At 37.5% G+C, this 15,000-nt stretch overlaps 2 protein-coding genes and 1 long non-coding RNA gene across 4 annotated transcripts in view; 1 reads left to right on the top strand and 2 right to left on the bottom strand.

Moving 5' to 3' along the window:
• The window catches only part of LOC113804218 (uncharacterized), a 6,089-nt gene extending 3,189 nt beyond the window's left edge, over positions 1 to 2,900 (bottom strand). Inside the window, exon 1 of the mRNA XM_027355053.2 lies at positions 2,536 to 2,900. Coding sequence (XP_027210854.1) covers positions 2,536 to 2,586 — 51 coding nt within the window. The 5' untranslated portion in view covers positions 2,587 to 2,900. The remainder of the gene's footprint in view (positions 1 to 2,535) is intronic.
• Positions 2,901 to 3,274: 374 nt separating this feature from the next.
• Positions 3,275 to 11,987, top strand: LOC113804219 (cysteine-rich PDZ-binding protein). 2 transcript variants are annotated; one of them, XM_027355054.2, is made up of 3 exons: positions 3,275 to 3,432; positions 8,292 to 8,408; positions 11,216 to 11,987. In XM_027355054.2, exons 1-3 carry the CDS (start codon positions 3,397 to 3,399, stop codon positions 11,363 to 11,365), a joined length of 303 nt encoding a protein of 100 aa, XP_027210855.1. In that variant the 5' UTR covers positions 3,275 to 3,396; the 3' UTR covers positions 11,366 to 11,987. The 2 variants fall into 2 exon arrangements, with proteins under 2 accessions (XP_027210855.1, XP_069979879.1); XM_070123778.1 differs by lacking the exon at positions 3,275 to 3,432 and adding an exon at positions 4,011 to 5,310.
• On the bottom strand, positions 11,219 to 14,379 carry LOC138862234 (uncharacterized). The gene is made up of 2 exons (XR_011398661.1): positions 13,949 to 14,379; positions 11,219 to 13,677 (listed from the first exon to the last, which is right to left on the bottom strand). It is a non-coding gene; the product is annotated as an uncharacterized lncRNA (long non-coding RNA).
• Positions 14,380 to 15,000: the final 621 nt, after the last annotated feature.

The following is a 15,000-nucleotide window of genomic DNA, read 5'->3' as shown; positions in this document are numbered from 1 at the left end:
GTTTGGTGTGTGTGTGTGTGTGTTTGGTGTGTGTGTGTGTGTGTGTGTGTGTGTGTGTGTGTGTGTGTGTGTGTGTGTGTGTGTGTGTGTGTGTGCGTATGAGTGAGTGAGTGAGTGAGTGAGTGAGTGAGTGAGTGAGTGAGTGAGTGAGTGAGTGAGTGAGTGAGTGAGTGAGTGTGTGTGTGTGGGGGGGGGGGGGGGGTATGGGTATGGGTGTGCATGCGTGTATGTGTGTTTATCTGTGTCTATCTGTGAGTATCTGTGTTGTGTGTATCTCTGCGTGTGTGTATTTCTGCATGTGTGTTATCTAAGCGCATGTATCTGTTTGTCCTCCTAACTTCTCTTTGCAATGCTATTATCTCTTTGCATTTATAAGCATTTTTTACCATTTTTTAAGATCTATGTTGGTTATCTGATTTGATTTAACATGGTAAAAGAGTGACTCCCTATCATCTCTCTAGGTAGTTTACAACTTTCTGTAATAACAATAACAAAGGGGGGGGGGGGTTGCATTAGTGACTGATTCTGTTTATAATTCTTTTTTTCTTTCATATTTTTTTTATTAAGCCAATGTCCCCGGGAAAATGGTGCGTTCCCTTTGGCAATGATTGGTTAAATGTTTCTACACATAGATGGTTCTGCCAATGCTTAGCCATAAAGGAGTCAATTAGTAGATCTTGCGACCTTACTTTTCCTTGAAAAAGCAGGAAAACTCTTTTTTAAACTAATGCTATCAATATTGACATTGTTGCTTTTGTTAAAATATTATAACTACTATATTGTTACTGAAATTACTAACAGTAGTAATAACATTTTAAAATATTATCGAAAACCAAGGAAAAGGGTAAACAGGTGAGACAGGTAGTTCCTGTAATTGGTGACAGTATTTGTGGAGCCATCTACAGGAAGGCCAATTACTAAATTCAACACACACAATGGACAATGGCATGTAAGTACATGCCATGCCCGGCAGCTTGGGGTTAAGCAATTTTCTGTAATTTACTCTGCACCATCAGTCCCAGTGAATAGGCTCCTGAACACAGAAATAGTGTCCTCCCCCCCCTCTCCTTTTTTTTTTTTTTGGGGGGGGGGACAGCACATTTCTATTTGACCCAGCCCTCAGCCAAACTTGTCTATGATGGCATAGTCCAGTCACCTAGCCCTTTAGTCAATTTTTTTTCATGACATTACAGTCACATTTCCCAGATCCAGTGGGTTAGACAAGATCAAAATACATCTGGAAACATGATTTCAACTTGGTTAATCTTTACAGTATGGATGCACTAAGGTAAGGCCAATTGAAAATGATATTCTTGTAGATAACTAAACATTGTAGTCATTTGTACAAAAAGTAATTTGCAGACACAAACAGTAATTTTAAAGATAAAGATAGCGGAAAGTGCCACCCACTGCAACACCTATGGTCTTAGTTCTATCTTACCATCCATACTAGGTGAAGAAAATGTTTCCCAGGGAGTGTTGAGGGTCAGAGCCCCCCATCAACACCCAATCACCGCAACTTAGACTGAATAAATTTTGTGACACAGAGTTCGAGGCTTTGTCTCTGGTGAGTGCTTCCGTACTTAAAAGAATTACCTTTAACTTCACTTGGTAAGATGCTGGTCATCTCTGGTGTATTATTCTTTTTATCATTACCATTATTGTTACTGTTATCATTAACATTATTATATTTCTGCATTATTTTACATTGCCAATTATGACATAAATATTGTATTTTTACATAGAAATTATAAACAATAAATTGCTTGGAATAAAACGAACTTACACTTACACTAGCAAAATGACAATCACTGTTAATCAAATCCAGTTATAATATTATTTGCACACTGGCAAAGGCCAAGAAATAATCACTGAGTGTCTTTGGACTTCCCTGGTCATTTTTCACTGACTAGGAACAGTCTGATGCTCCCAGCTCCCTCTTAGAGGTTTGTTGGCTCTTGTTTGAGCATCGGAGGTGACGAAGCAGCAGCAACTGACTGTCAATGATTACGTAAATCTAGGCCTACGTCACATTCAAACCTCATCAATAAAAATCAGTTCGCGTTCCCATAAAACCATGACTATAATTAATCACAAATTGATTTATCCAACATAGCTTGGCCTGACAAAATTTTTCTACAGAATTACCAAAAGGGGAAATCAAAATTAAAAAGCAAATTTCATAGTATTTGACATGGCATGACTAACAGATTGTAGTAAAAACAGAGATAATCACATAATACACAGGACTGCAAACCATGCATTATAATAAACACAAGCAATATATTTACTATTTCAAAGGAACACTTTTTTTTTTTTTTTATCAGTCAATCCTACTTCTACCAAAAAGCACACAAATTCAATCACATGACCATTAGGAAGCAAGAACAACATTAGCAAACCATAAAAAATAAGATAAAAAAATCTAGACATAAACAAAATAATAATAATAATAATAATATTTACGTGGCCTTCGCCACACACTTGACAGCTCATCATTTTCTTTAATTTTACAAAATCTACCACTTAATTTACCACTCCGGTGACGCTGACGAAAGAAATAAGCTTTAATGGTGACGCTTGCATCTTTAAAGGTGAATGAAGCGGTTAATTGAAGCACAAGATTGTCATTTTTTTCTTTGTGTAAGAAGCACTTCCTCGTCTCTCTTGAGCTCGTTTCTTCCTGCTTTGGTTTCTTTCTTGGCGCTGCTTCTCTGCTTTCCCAGTGTATTATTTGCTGTGCTGCAATTGAAGTCTTTTGTTTGTTTGATTTACTTAAGTATAGTGAATGTATTCATTTTAATTTATTTTAAGTCGGTACTTATTATATTTGGGTGGCTTTTGAGTTCTTAAATTTCTGCTATTACGTGTTTTTTATTTTGTTGTTTTTGTTGTTGCTAGTGCTGCTGCTGTTGTTGTTTGATGAAATCATATTGATATTCAGCATTACTATTTCCCTTTCCTTGTAATTATAAAATATAATTTTATCTTTATTTGTTTTCCTTCATCCAATGACGTCACAGCAAGTGGTTTATTTTCTAAAAACATTTCATCGACCGAGTATGCAGAAACATATTATGAATATATGGATTAATGATAATAAGAATATTCAAATAAGATTAATAAAGTATGATTAAAAAAACAAACCAACTGAAAATTAATCTTGAACGTTATATCTATAAGGAAATCAGTCATTTGTTAAAATATGTCTTAAATTACAAATGGGAATATAAGAAACAATTTTTCTTGGCAATTCAAGGAAAACGAGAGTAACAAAGAAAATATTGATAATAATAATAATAAAAACTCGAACGTATTGTTTGTAAACAATCGAAGAAAAGGACGGTCGGGTCGGAACTTTACCTTGAATTAATTTTGCAAGTTTCCTGTGACAAAATGGTGTGCGAAAAATGCCAGAAGAAACTTGGGAAGGTAAGGATAGCCGTAGAGTTATTTTTTTTAGAGGGAAGGAGGTATTTTTCTTGAGGCAAATTGCAGTTGTTGATAGTTTTCAGGCTACGTTTACGCCAAGGAGTCGAGTTGTGTCAAGACGATTCATCATGCATCACCGTCACCCTTGTTTAACATTTTGTATGGATATTTAAATAAAGTGTTTACATCAAACAAGTTGAGTTGCGTATTTAGCTGGCCCAGTATTTTTTTGGAATACGTCCGCCTAACAGATCTAGTTGCCAATTATAAATTTAGTGATCGGAAACAGCCTAAACCCCACTCCACCTTGGCCCTAATATCAGGGGAGAGCACAAAAGGTACCAGGGAATTTGTGATATACCCAGAATCAGTCACTGTTTTGTCTAAAGCAGGGGCCCGTACCCCCTGCAACCTCCACCCAGGAAAACAAAGAATCCTCCATGTATTCACAGCAGGAGAGAGCGTTGGACAGACTTGGCAAAGCTGTTCCTGCATGGTGATCATACATTCACGCCTGCACAGACTTGGCAATGCTGTTCCTACATGGTGATCATACATTCACGCCTGCTGTGAATACATGGAGGATTCGGTATTATTGGAATAAGGTGTCACCTTTGAATCAACCAAAACTAACCTTATAGCCTTGAAGATATTTAATTATCAATCTTTTCATTAAACAAACTTGTCTCGCAAATTAATAATTACGAAGTTATTTAATTTTCAAAATAGATAAAAATTATAATAAAATGAGGTGAGGATCACACGAGAGCTGCGGGAATACTGATCAAATTCTCCACTGTGCATGCATGGGGTCTCTCGTATTCGTACTGTTCCTGTTATCTCGCCTGTGACATCACAGCCAGTGTCACGATTTCATTGGTTCATTGTTTGGCGGTTAATTTAATAGCCAATGGAGAAGGAATTCACGAGGGAAACAGCTATGAAATTCAATTTTCAAATTAGTCTTGCCATGACCTCCGTGTGTGTGTCATGTTGTATCAAACCATTCCAAGTTATTAAGAAAAAAAAATTTGAACATTCCAATTTATAAAAAAAAAAAAAAAAATTTAAGACGATAAGGCTAGCTTGAAACTATTACATGAACATGGAGTTCTACCCTCTGAAATGTCCTGCGATCGGCCGTCGCGTCGCTCATTCTCACGCAGCCCTTTCCGGCACTCCCACTCCCGCAAGCCACTCCACTGATATCGAGGACCCTCACCCCGGCCCCTCCTCTGCATAGGTTTGTTTTAGATTTATTTTCACTGAAGTGACTAAATGTACGGTGCTTTGCGTGCGTATGAACGGCATGTGGAAGCGCCCAATGCCGACTTTGTCCGATGCTCTCTCCTGCCGTGAATACGTGGATGATTCTCTGTTTCCTGGGCGGGGATGGGGGGGCGGCAAGAGTGGCGCAACTCTGGTATGGAAAAGACAATCTAGCCATTTCCAATGAAAACAAACACCAGAATCAACCGAACGAAAACAATTGAAATCGAACGAATCTAGTTTCGTCCCTAAAAGCATTGGTGATGTCTTTTTCCAAATTTACTGAGGATTCTTTGTTTTCCTTGATGGGGGTTGATGGGTGGCAACCCCCCATGGGGGGTTGCATTAGACAATATAGTGACTGATTCTGTGTATATCATTAACAGTTTACCTGGCAATCACCCTGGTACCTTTCAAGCTTTCCCCTACTATCAGGGCCAATATGGTGAGAGGAATCTAAAGATACTGAAATCATCACAATCTGTTAGTCGGACGTATTCCAAAAAATTATCACAAGTTTGTTTTCTACATGAGTCTCAATGAAGCTGATATGGTGTATCATGCAAGTGGAGTACCTACTCAACTTTGTTCCAGAGCACCCTGCTATATGTAGGCACTTAAATATTTCTTATTCTGTGAGCGTTTATCATTGCTGTCGTGGTGACATCATCATTTTTTCTGCCCATCACACTGTCTTTGTATAGAAATATGGTTTCGCAGAAGCTAGTAGTGCTCAAAGCTAACAGGAACCACCATCATTTTAATGGGAATGTCCTAAAACATCTCTGTTTTTGGCCAGTCAGTTTTCGTTTATTCTGCACAAAGTTGTAGAATTTGAAAGTAGATTTACCCTACAAAATACACCCCCTTGTTTTTGGCCAGTCAATTTTCGTTCATTCTGCCCAAAGTTGTAGAATTTGAAAGTAGATTTACCCTACAAAATACACCCCCTAGATATTGTGGCACACTATAAAATTCTGTAGAGAAGATATATCAAATCTCCATGCAATCAGATGGGTCACTGAGTACTGACTTGGCTCGGGTTCGACACAGTCAGTGTATAAAGAGAAATCAAAATTTATCTCATCAAATCTCAATCTCAATCTCAATCTTAATAGTAATGCACAGGGTGCAAATTGGTGGTTGGTTGCTGGGGGAAAGGGGTAAGGATTAAGGTGCAAGTGGAAGTGTCAGTGTTTGAGAAGGTGCTTGTAATAATTGTTTGTTTAGTTTGTTTGTGATAGTATTAAGTGTTTTAGTTTCAATTATAACTTGGGGGAGCCTGTTCTGTATGGTATGTGGGAAGAATGAGTGCTTGTAAGAGTCAGTGTTGGTGTGGTATGCGACAGATTTACTGGTGTGTGAGTTCCTTGTGTTGCTTGAGTGTGCTGCTTGTAAGTATTCGTGTTTGTTGATGTCTATAAGGTTGTTTGTGGTTTTGTACATGATTATAACTCTGTGTGCTTGTCTTCATGTTTCGAGCAGGTCCATATTAATCTGTTTTTTTATGTGTGATGTAAAACCAGGTGTATGTGTGTAATTGTGTGTAATAAACCTGACAGCCCTAGTATTGACCTGCTTGAGCTTCTCAATGCTGTGCTTAGTGTAAGGATCCCATGTAGCCGTACAGTACTCTAGTGTTGGGCGTACAAGTGCTGTAAGCTACGTGTTTGATGTCAGGTGTACAGTTGTGTAGGTTCCTCCTCAGAAACCCCAATGTTCTATTTGCTTCATTGATGATGAAGTGCATGTGTGTGTTGAAGTTAAGGTTGTTGGTTAGATGGATGCTGAGGTATTTATAAGATGCTGTAGGTATTAAATGTTGGTTATGTAGGGTGTAAGTGTAGTGAATTGGTGCGTGGGATCTGGTGAAGCTGAGAATTTTGCATTCATCAGGTCTAAAAGACATTTGCCATGATGACTTGACAACAATCTCTTCTTGTCAATACAACCTACCTGTTTGTGATATCTGGAATTTTTACAAAACTGCTTCACTGGAATCATGCTGTTAGGGAGAAATATGACAAAATATACCCGTAATATTGGTAAATAGCAAACATAAATATTTAACTGTAGGAAGAAGAATAGTTAATTCTTTACAGTTTGGACACACTCGCCAACTCTGCGTCACAAAATTTATAAATTAATTTGTTGCCGTGACTGAGCATGCCCTTTGATCACTGCCTGAGGGGAGGATTGATGGGGGGCTCTGCTCCCTCAATATCCCCCAGGAAATATTGTCTTCACCTACCTCGGTATGCACAGTGGGGACCACAGGCTGAGAGTGGCGCTTTCACAATCTTCTTCTTTTATTTGTGGTGCTACTGTTCATGTCTGCAAATTATTTCTTGTACCGAGGACTGCAACTTTTTGTCTTCAACAAGAATATCATATTAATTTTGCCCTAATTTAGTGTGTCCATACCATAAAGATTAACCAATTCATATATTAAACTTTTATGGATTTGTAATAAATGTTAACAAGGTAATGCAATTAAGTTTTATGGGTGTGAAGTCTAAGTAATGCAAATAACCAGAATATATACCTTGAGTTCCACATTTTAGGCTTGATGGTAGGACTTCCTCATGGTCAAACTCTTCCTCTGCAGCTAGTTTTTGCTAGGCAGCCAGTTCCCTTTGTTTGTTTTTGTTCAAGTGGGCATTTCCTTGCATATAATTAAATCTAATTACAAATTAGGATCTAATGTTGGTTGATCTGATCTTGTATAACTATTTACTTTTTCTCATTACTTTAGATATGAAAGAACAAGAAATAATATTTATAAGTTGTTAAACTATTTATATTTCAGCTATGAGAGATTTGTTGCATTAAGAGTGACCAAGGGTAAGCATAATGCAACAAATCTCATTCCGGATTGGAGGTCCTTGTTGCATGACATTAAATCAGTCTTATTCATAAACTCCAACACCAAACTGTGTGTAGGAAAATGTCCACCTAAAAATAAGCAGTAGGGCAAGAGTCTGGCTACAGGGGTGGAGGTCTGACTTCCTTTGAGCTTTAGCAAAGCACAACAAACCTCCATCATATATTGTCTGGCAAGAGTGAGTTTGAAGTAGTTCCTTATCCCTACACTGATGGGGCATAATTTTCTGTGTATTAACTATCCCAGCAACTACTGGCATCCAGCTAGCATTTGCTATGTAAAGCTGGACTGTCCGCTCACTTGCCAGAGCGAGTTAGGACAAGTATAAACATTTCCCATCAAATTGGTAGGATATCCATGATGGCTATAGGTGTGCCCATCAGTAACAACCTATCACATAAGGGCAATTTTTCTTGCAGGTAGATGGGCTTTCTTTAAATTTGAACAGATTTGTGTCTCCATAAATATGTCTTTCAAAAGTCAAAACTAATACATATTGATGGGGGTAATAAATGTCAGATTACGAAAGATCAATATATAGTTAATATGGTGTGGCAAGTAAGTTATACCAGTGACACATTATGATATTTACTCATTGTGTACCCTACTGGCTAATGTATGAATGGGTAGTACTATTAGTAAACCTGACATGTCCATGCCATGTGATACTATCCTTAGTATGATTATTTTCCTAATCAAATTTCAGGTCATTACCCCAGACACATGGAAAGATGGTGCTCGTAACACAACTGAAGGAGGAGGACGAAAGATCAACGAGAACAAGCTTCTCACAGGGAAAAAGAATCGCTTCAACCCGTACACAGTAAGCTTGTGCAAATGTTTAACCCTCTGAGTGGCTGGCAACATGACCCCTTTCTCCAAAAAACACTAATTGCTATTTGGCCATGGGGGTAAATTTCAATAACATGGTGACACCAAACAAAGCTCATTTTGGATATATGCAATTTTAGCATTCAAAAAGTTAATCCAGTTTGCAATGCCTATAAATACTTATTTAAGCCCTTGGATGTGAATGTTTCACTGCCTGCACATGGGCCCAAATATGAGCATTAAACTTTCTAATGGGTATGGAACTTGTAGGCCAGGAACACACAAACATTTATGTGTGATGACAAGACTCCATGCCTCCCATTTGCAGTGTTATTTTTTCTTTTTCTGCAGAAGTGCTTTTAGTTTTTCAGCCATTTCCCAATGTTTATACTTGTCGTTTGATTTGCTGCATCCATATGGTAAGAGTGTGCTTTCCTTGTACAAACTCCATATCATCTCTAGCTAGTCCATTTTTTTGTTTTTTAGAAATATTCAATTTTCTGTAATAGAACATTTACTGCTGATCATGGCAGGCAGTAGTAGGATCCTGACGATGATTGGATTAAGTGGATGATGTGTATGCATCTGAAGAAGGAAATGTTGTCAATAACAAAGTGTGGGATTCCCCAAGGATGGCCATGGGATAAGGCAGGGACTAGCTGAAGGGAAAAGGGGGTTAAGCATGATTAGATCAAAGAGCAATTTCAGGAGAAATGTCAATATTGCACTGTTGTGACAAAAGGAAACAGAATGGATAACAGGGAAGGAAGGGGGTTGCAGATGAGGCAGGGTGGTATAGGATGTGTGGGGAGGGAATGAGGGGCAGAAGTGTAGGGGGAACATCCCACCTAATCCTATCCCCATTGCTGTTGTTGTTGTGGGCTGAGGGGGCTTAGGAGTTGAAGACTGAGGCCAAGGGTAGGGGATCACCCCTACCTTGGACCTCAGCCCTCGTGTCAACTACTTTTACATGATCTTTTCTTCACTTTTTTTTTTTTTCTTCTTCTTCTTTTCACCTTCAATCCCTTCAGTCTCCATCCCAAAGTGTGAGAGTTGTACTGAAAGGATGAAAGGCTGGCTTTGTGTGTCCTGAATGGCCTTTGTACTCTGTTTGCTCTTCGGTTTCCCTCTTCACTACCCTACTAACCTACAGCACTCTACAACCTTTGACATCTGACATATTCTGTCCTAATTGGTAACTCATTTGTAACCTTTTTGCTACAATACATTGTCATAAACCTGTATGACTTTTTGCCCCCAAGCCTAACCCTGTTGCTATATTTTGTATGTCTCTAATGACCTTAGATGCTGAAACGACAGAAATTTTTCAATAAATGAATGAATAGAGATAATGGGAGCAGAGATTGGAAGATGGATGAGAGATAGGTATGTTCTTTTGGGTCATGAATAGATAGTGTTGCATATCCCAAAGAGATTCTGAAAGGGCATTGGTTGCAGAGGTCTGAGAAACAAAGGATTTCTTATGACAGGAAAAGAGGAAACATATTTGAGAGTTATGAGGTGGATATAGAAAAGGATGCAGTAGATGGGGTGGAACGTTTAGATTGTCTGATGCAATAGATAGGGCGAGGAGGGAGTAGGGATTGGAGTGTCTGAACTTGACAGAGAGAGGTAGAAGTGAGAACATAATGAGTAGGAGGAAGAGATGTTGGGGGAGATGTAGAAACATCTTGGAGGGAAAAGGGAGACGGGAAGAGTGAAAAACAGGACAGGAGTAGGTAGCAAGAGCAGAACCTCATTGGCCTGCTTTCTGCCTGGCCTCACATAAAGCGAGGCCAAGTTTGAATCTGATGTTCACTTCCTCAGACTCAAACTTGTTGGTAGGGCATCCCCTATGAAATACATCATGAGAGCCACCACACTTGGCACATGTGCAAGCTTGTGCAGAGCAGTTTGAACAGTCATGGCCAGGTTGGGCACATAGAGGACAGGAGGCTGTGGAGTGAGTGCTTAGCAGGATGGCCAACACATAAAAATTTCTGACACTGATGGCGGAGGGATTGATATGGTCTGACTGGGCAGGACTCAGCACCAGGATAAATTTCATGGAGTAGGTCATGTCGAGTGATGGTAATTTTGGCAATATTGGTTTAGGACCTCTAGAGGGAATAGTGAAGCACTGTACTGATACTGCATTATATGGGAAAAAGAAATAGTTCACCCCTCACAATCCCCATGAGGAGTAAGAACCAAATAATTAGACAGGGAATACCATGCCCATGCCTCCCTGATGCCATTCAGGTTTGACCCAAAGCCAGCCTCTCATCCTTTCATCACAGCTTTCATATGAAAGATGGAATAATGCACTGCTGCATTTAGCTTCAGTCTCGCAGTTGCATAGCTGTGATGACACAGGTTCGAAGTCTGATTAGGGAGGTCAAGCTTTCACATATAAAGAAGTGAACAGAAGATGGGGTTGACGAGAAAGAAAAGAAAAGAAGGAAAGGAAAAGACCATGCAAAATTGGCTGTGAGGGTTGAGGTCTAAAATAGGGGAGATCCCCAACACTGGGCCTTAGTATCCATCTTCTAAGCCCTCACAAGAAGCATGGGATTGGGGGTCACTACATAATGGCCACAACACCTAGAGCCAGTGTGTTGATTTACAAGTTTACTTTAACATTTTTGTTTTATATTTTTATAAGTAATGTAAACTTTGTAGAAATTGAGAGCTGAGTAAATGTCAAAGGAGAATTATGATACATTGACAATGAAAAAGAAGACAGTATATAATGATCAGAAAGATCTTTGTTATAATTTTATATTTCATCTTTTCCAGGCTAAATTTGTGGAGTGTAGGATCTGTAGAACAAAAGTTCATCAAGCTGGATCCAACTTCTGTCAAGGATGTGCTTATAAAAAGGGTATTTGTGCAATGTGTGGAAAGAAAATCCTTGATACAAAGAGCTACTGTCAGTCATCTGCCTAAAAAAAATATATATTATTATGGAGAGAAGTTTTCCTATCATTATATAATTCTGTTATTACTTGTTTTAAGTAGTGTAACACCTTAGTTGTTTGTGAAGGTTTCTTATATCCGGGTCTTTTGTAATGTACTTTTTTCAGGACATTTATATCTTTGATATATTCTAACAGCATTCATTGGAAGTGCACTGTGATTGAAAAGGAGCATTTTAAAATGTTGCTAGATTCCAAAGCCTTTGAAGGTTGTACTTTTACGAGATTTTTTTTTCAAAGATATGTTTGTGAGAAATAAATGAGACAAACTTTCATTATATAATATTGTGTTTGGGGTGTCAGTAGCATATATTCTGCAAAATTGTCTCTAGGGTATTATCACTGCCTTTACTCTTCCAAAAGGCAATCTTCAAAATCTTACAAAATGCTCAGTAATTCCATTATTAAGAACATTGTAATCAGTAGAATATTATTTAGGACTGAGGAATGTTTTTCCTCTAACTGAAAGAAAAACAACTCGTTCCTGTCTTGAGTGAATGGAAAAAATAAATTATATCACATCACCCATATGAGGAAACATTAAAAATGTAACAGATTCCATTTTTAACTAATAAATATTATTGTGAATGTTTTTTTTTGTTGTTGTTGTTAAAACTTACCTATTACAAATAAAAAGTGAGTAACAATCAATTGTTTGACGAGGAATAAATGCTTGAGTAATATTTGAAGCAAAAAATATCAGACAACCATCATCAGTAACCCAATATAAAATATCAAGTTACAAATAACATTTAATCTGGGAATTAAATGTAAGAGGGCAGCCTATGATTTTTCTTTTTGATACTATGGACTTTATCCTCAATCAATACGTTAAGGAAATAAACTGATAGAAAGAAAAGAGAAGCAATGTAATTTTAAGGAAAGAAACTAATAAGGAGTTTCACAAAAATACTATGAAGAAAAACTGACCATTTCTCTGCACATGTATTTCATGAAAAGTGGTCACTAATGAAACATCTGGCCTCTTGTTAACCCGCTAAGCGTTTCTCATGTCACATGACGTCCTTGCGTTGGGTATGCCCAGAGGTTTCTCATGTCACATGATGTGTTACATCATGTAACAAGGTATGTTTCCCTAGAAGGTGCAGTAATTTTGGGTACTCTCCTGCTGCCCGAGCTGTCCTTATTGTCATGCCGGGTAGACGCAGGCAATTGCTAAATATACCAAGCATTCCTTCATTGCTTTCATGTGAAGATGATGAATTTATTTATGATGCCCCCCTAGATGATAGTGATAAAAATAGGTATTATGTATTTGGCGAAGGTTATTCTGAGAACGAGGAAAGCAGTCATGCCACCACCTTGTATTTGTGTGATTCCGTTTTGAAAATGAGTTTATTAAGTTTATATATATAGTTTTATGGATTAACTAATGGTTGCATGTAAAATATCCTGGAAGACAGCGTATGAAGCACATCAGAAGCAAAGGGAGAAGATTTGGCAGAAGTGGGGGTGGGGAAGTCCAGGTCTGGGGAAAAAAAGAAAAAAAAGTGTGCTGATCCCTTTAAAGGTATTAATTGTTTCTTGATTGCTTTGGGGTTATTTGGGCTAAAAAAAAAAAAAAAAATCGATTTTTTGTAACCTGTGAGGGTACCCTATATGTAAAGTATTGTAACACTTAACAGGTTACATATTTGATGTAGTTCCACTGCTGCCAGCAAAGTCAGTATTATTTATTATCATTATTCCCATGCAGACCAGAACAGTATATAAACTAACTAATGTAAATCACTATTTTTATAATAACATAAATGTGAAAGTATTTCATAAAAGAGCTGCTTTTGCTTTTACTACATAGTCTTGATGATCTCTGTAAAAGGTTTACAAGTATCAGTATTCTGAATGGGAAAAAATATGCAAAGGAACCAAACAATTCTTTTAATATTCTAACAACAGTGAGAAGAAATCCATATATGACTTATTCCATCCAATAAACACAATATATTTGCATTGCACTATTATTGCACAACAAAACACTAGTATCCATTTAATTCAGTAGCTTCTACAAGATACAAGAAAGGAACAGGGTATCAACAATAACACTCACCATCCAAAAAAATCCATGTACAAAACAACCCATTCAATGCAATTACCTAGACAACTAAGGCACATCCACTATCTTTCCTACACCCCATAGACTTTATTCGTGTTCTGTCTAGTGAATGCTAAAATTTCTTGGACACTCTTCTCTCTCAATGAAGCTACCTGAGCTGCTACATGTATAGCCATGCCAGGGTGTGACCAACGGCCTGGACTCTGGTACTGGAGAGAGAACAGGATAAATATTATTGATGGGAGATGCAGAAATCAGAGGTAAATATATAATTATTCATGAATTAAAGCTTAGATTAAATTTTTTTTTTTTGATCTTCCTTTTCTCTTGTTCTGTAATATACACAGCTGTCAAACATTTTCATACTTTAGGAGATAAAGTAATGACAGATATCTAGTTAAAAAAATTAATTCATGATTTTATCATTCATTCAGCAAAAAATGCAACTATATAAAGTCAAAAAATAATTATCAGACTTACACAATGTGGCCTAAAATATGGAGCATCTGTTTCAAGTAAAAGTCTGTTTAGGGGCATCTGAGACACAACATCCTGAACATTGCATCCTCTCTCAGTATAAGGGTAAGTCACCAATGCTGTTATCCCCAAGTATAAATTGCAAAATGTGCTTAACCATTTCTCAGCTTCTCTCCAGTTCCCTGTGAAGCAGTGGCGATGTATCACATAGTTTCGAGGAACAATCTGTTGGAGAAAGGATAACCCAAGTCATTCTGATATTTTTTTTATTATTATTATTTTCTTATATATACTCTAAAATGAACATCAATATTTCATTAATAGTTGCAAGAAATATTATCAATTTATGAAGGTACCAGAAAACTGTGTTTACACAAACTATAAAGAAATGACATGAAGAAAACACATCACAGGATTTGTCCAAATGGATAAGAAAAAATACTGTGGTCTATAATGTTTTTTTTTTCTGTAACTGATTCTCTCATTTTCTCTCTCTCTCTCATGCTCTCATTTTCTCTCTCTCATTCCCTCATTTTCTCTCTCATTCTCTCATTTTCTCTCATTCTCTCATTTTCTCTCTCTCTCATTCTCTCATTTTCTCTCTCTCTCATTCTCTCATTTTCTCTCTCTCTCATTCTCTCATTTTCTCTCTCTCTCATTCTCTCATTTTCTCTCTCTCATTCTCTCATTTTCTCTCTCATTCTCTCATTTTCTCTCTCTCTCATTCTCTCATTTTCTCTCTCTCTCATTCTCTCATTTTCTCTCTCTCTCATTCTCTCATTTTCTCTCTCTCTCATTCTCTCATTTTCTCTCTCTCTCTCATTCTCTCATTTTCTCTCTCTCTCATTCTCTCATTTTCTCTCTCTCTCTCATTCTCTCATTTTCTCTCTCTCATTCTCTCATTTTCTCTCTCTCTCATTCTCTCATTTTCTTTCATTCTCTCATTTTCTCATTTAATCTCTCTCTCTTTCTCTCATTTAATCTCTCTCTCTTTCTCTCATTTAATCTCTCTCTCTTTCTCTCATTTAATCTCTCTCTCTTTCTCTCATTTAATC

Source organism: Penaeus vannamei, chromosome 1 (assembly GCF_042767895.1).
Source record: "Penaeus vannamei isolate JL-2024 chromosome 1, ASM4276789v1, whole genome shotgun sequence".
Lineage (NCBI taxonomy): Eukaryota > Metazoa > Arthropoda > Malacostraca > Decapoda > Penaeidae > Penaeus > Penaeus vannamei.
This window is presented reverse-complemented; position numbering and strand designations above follow the sequence as displayed.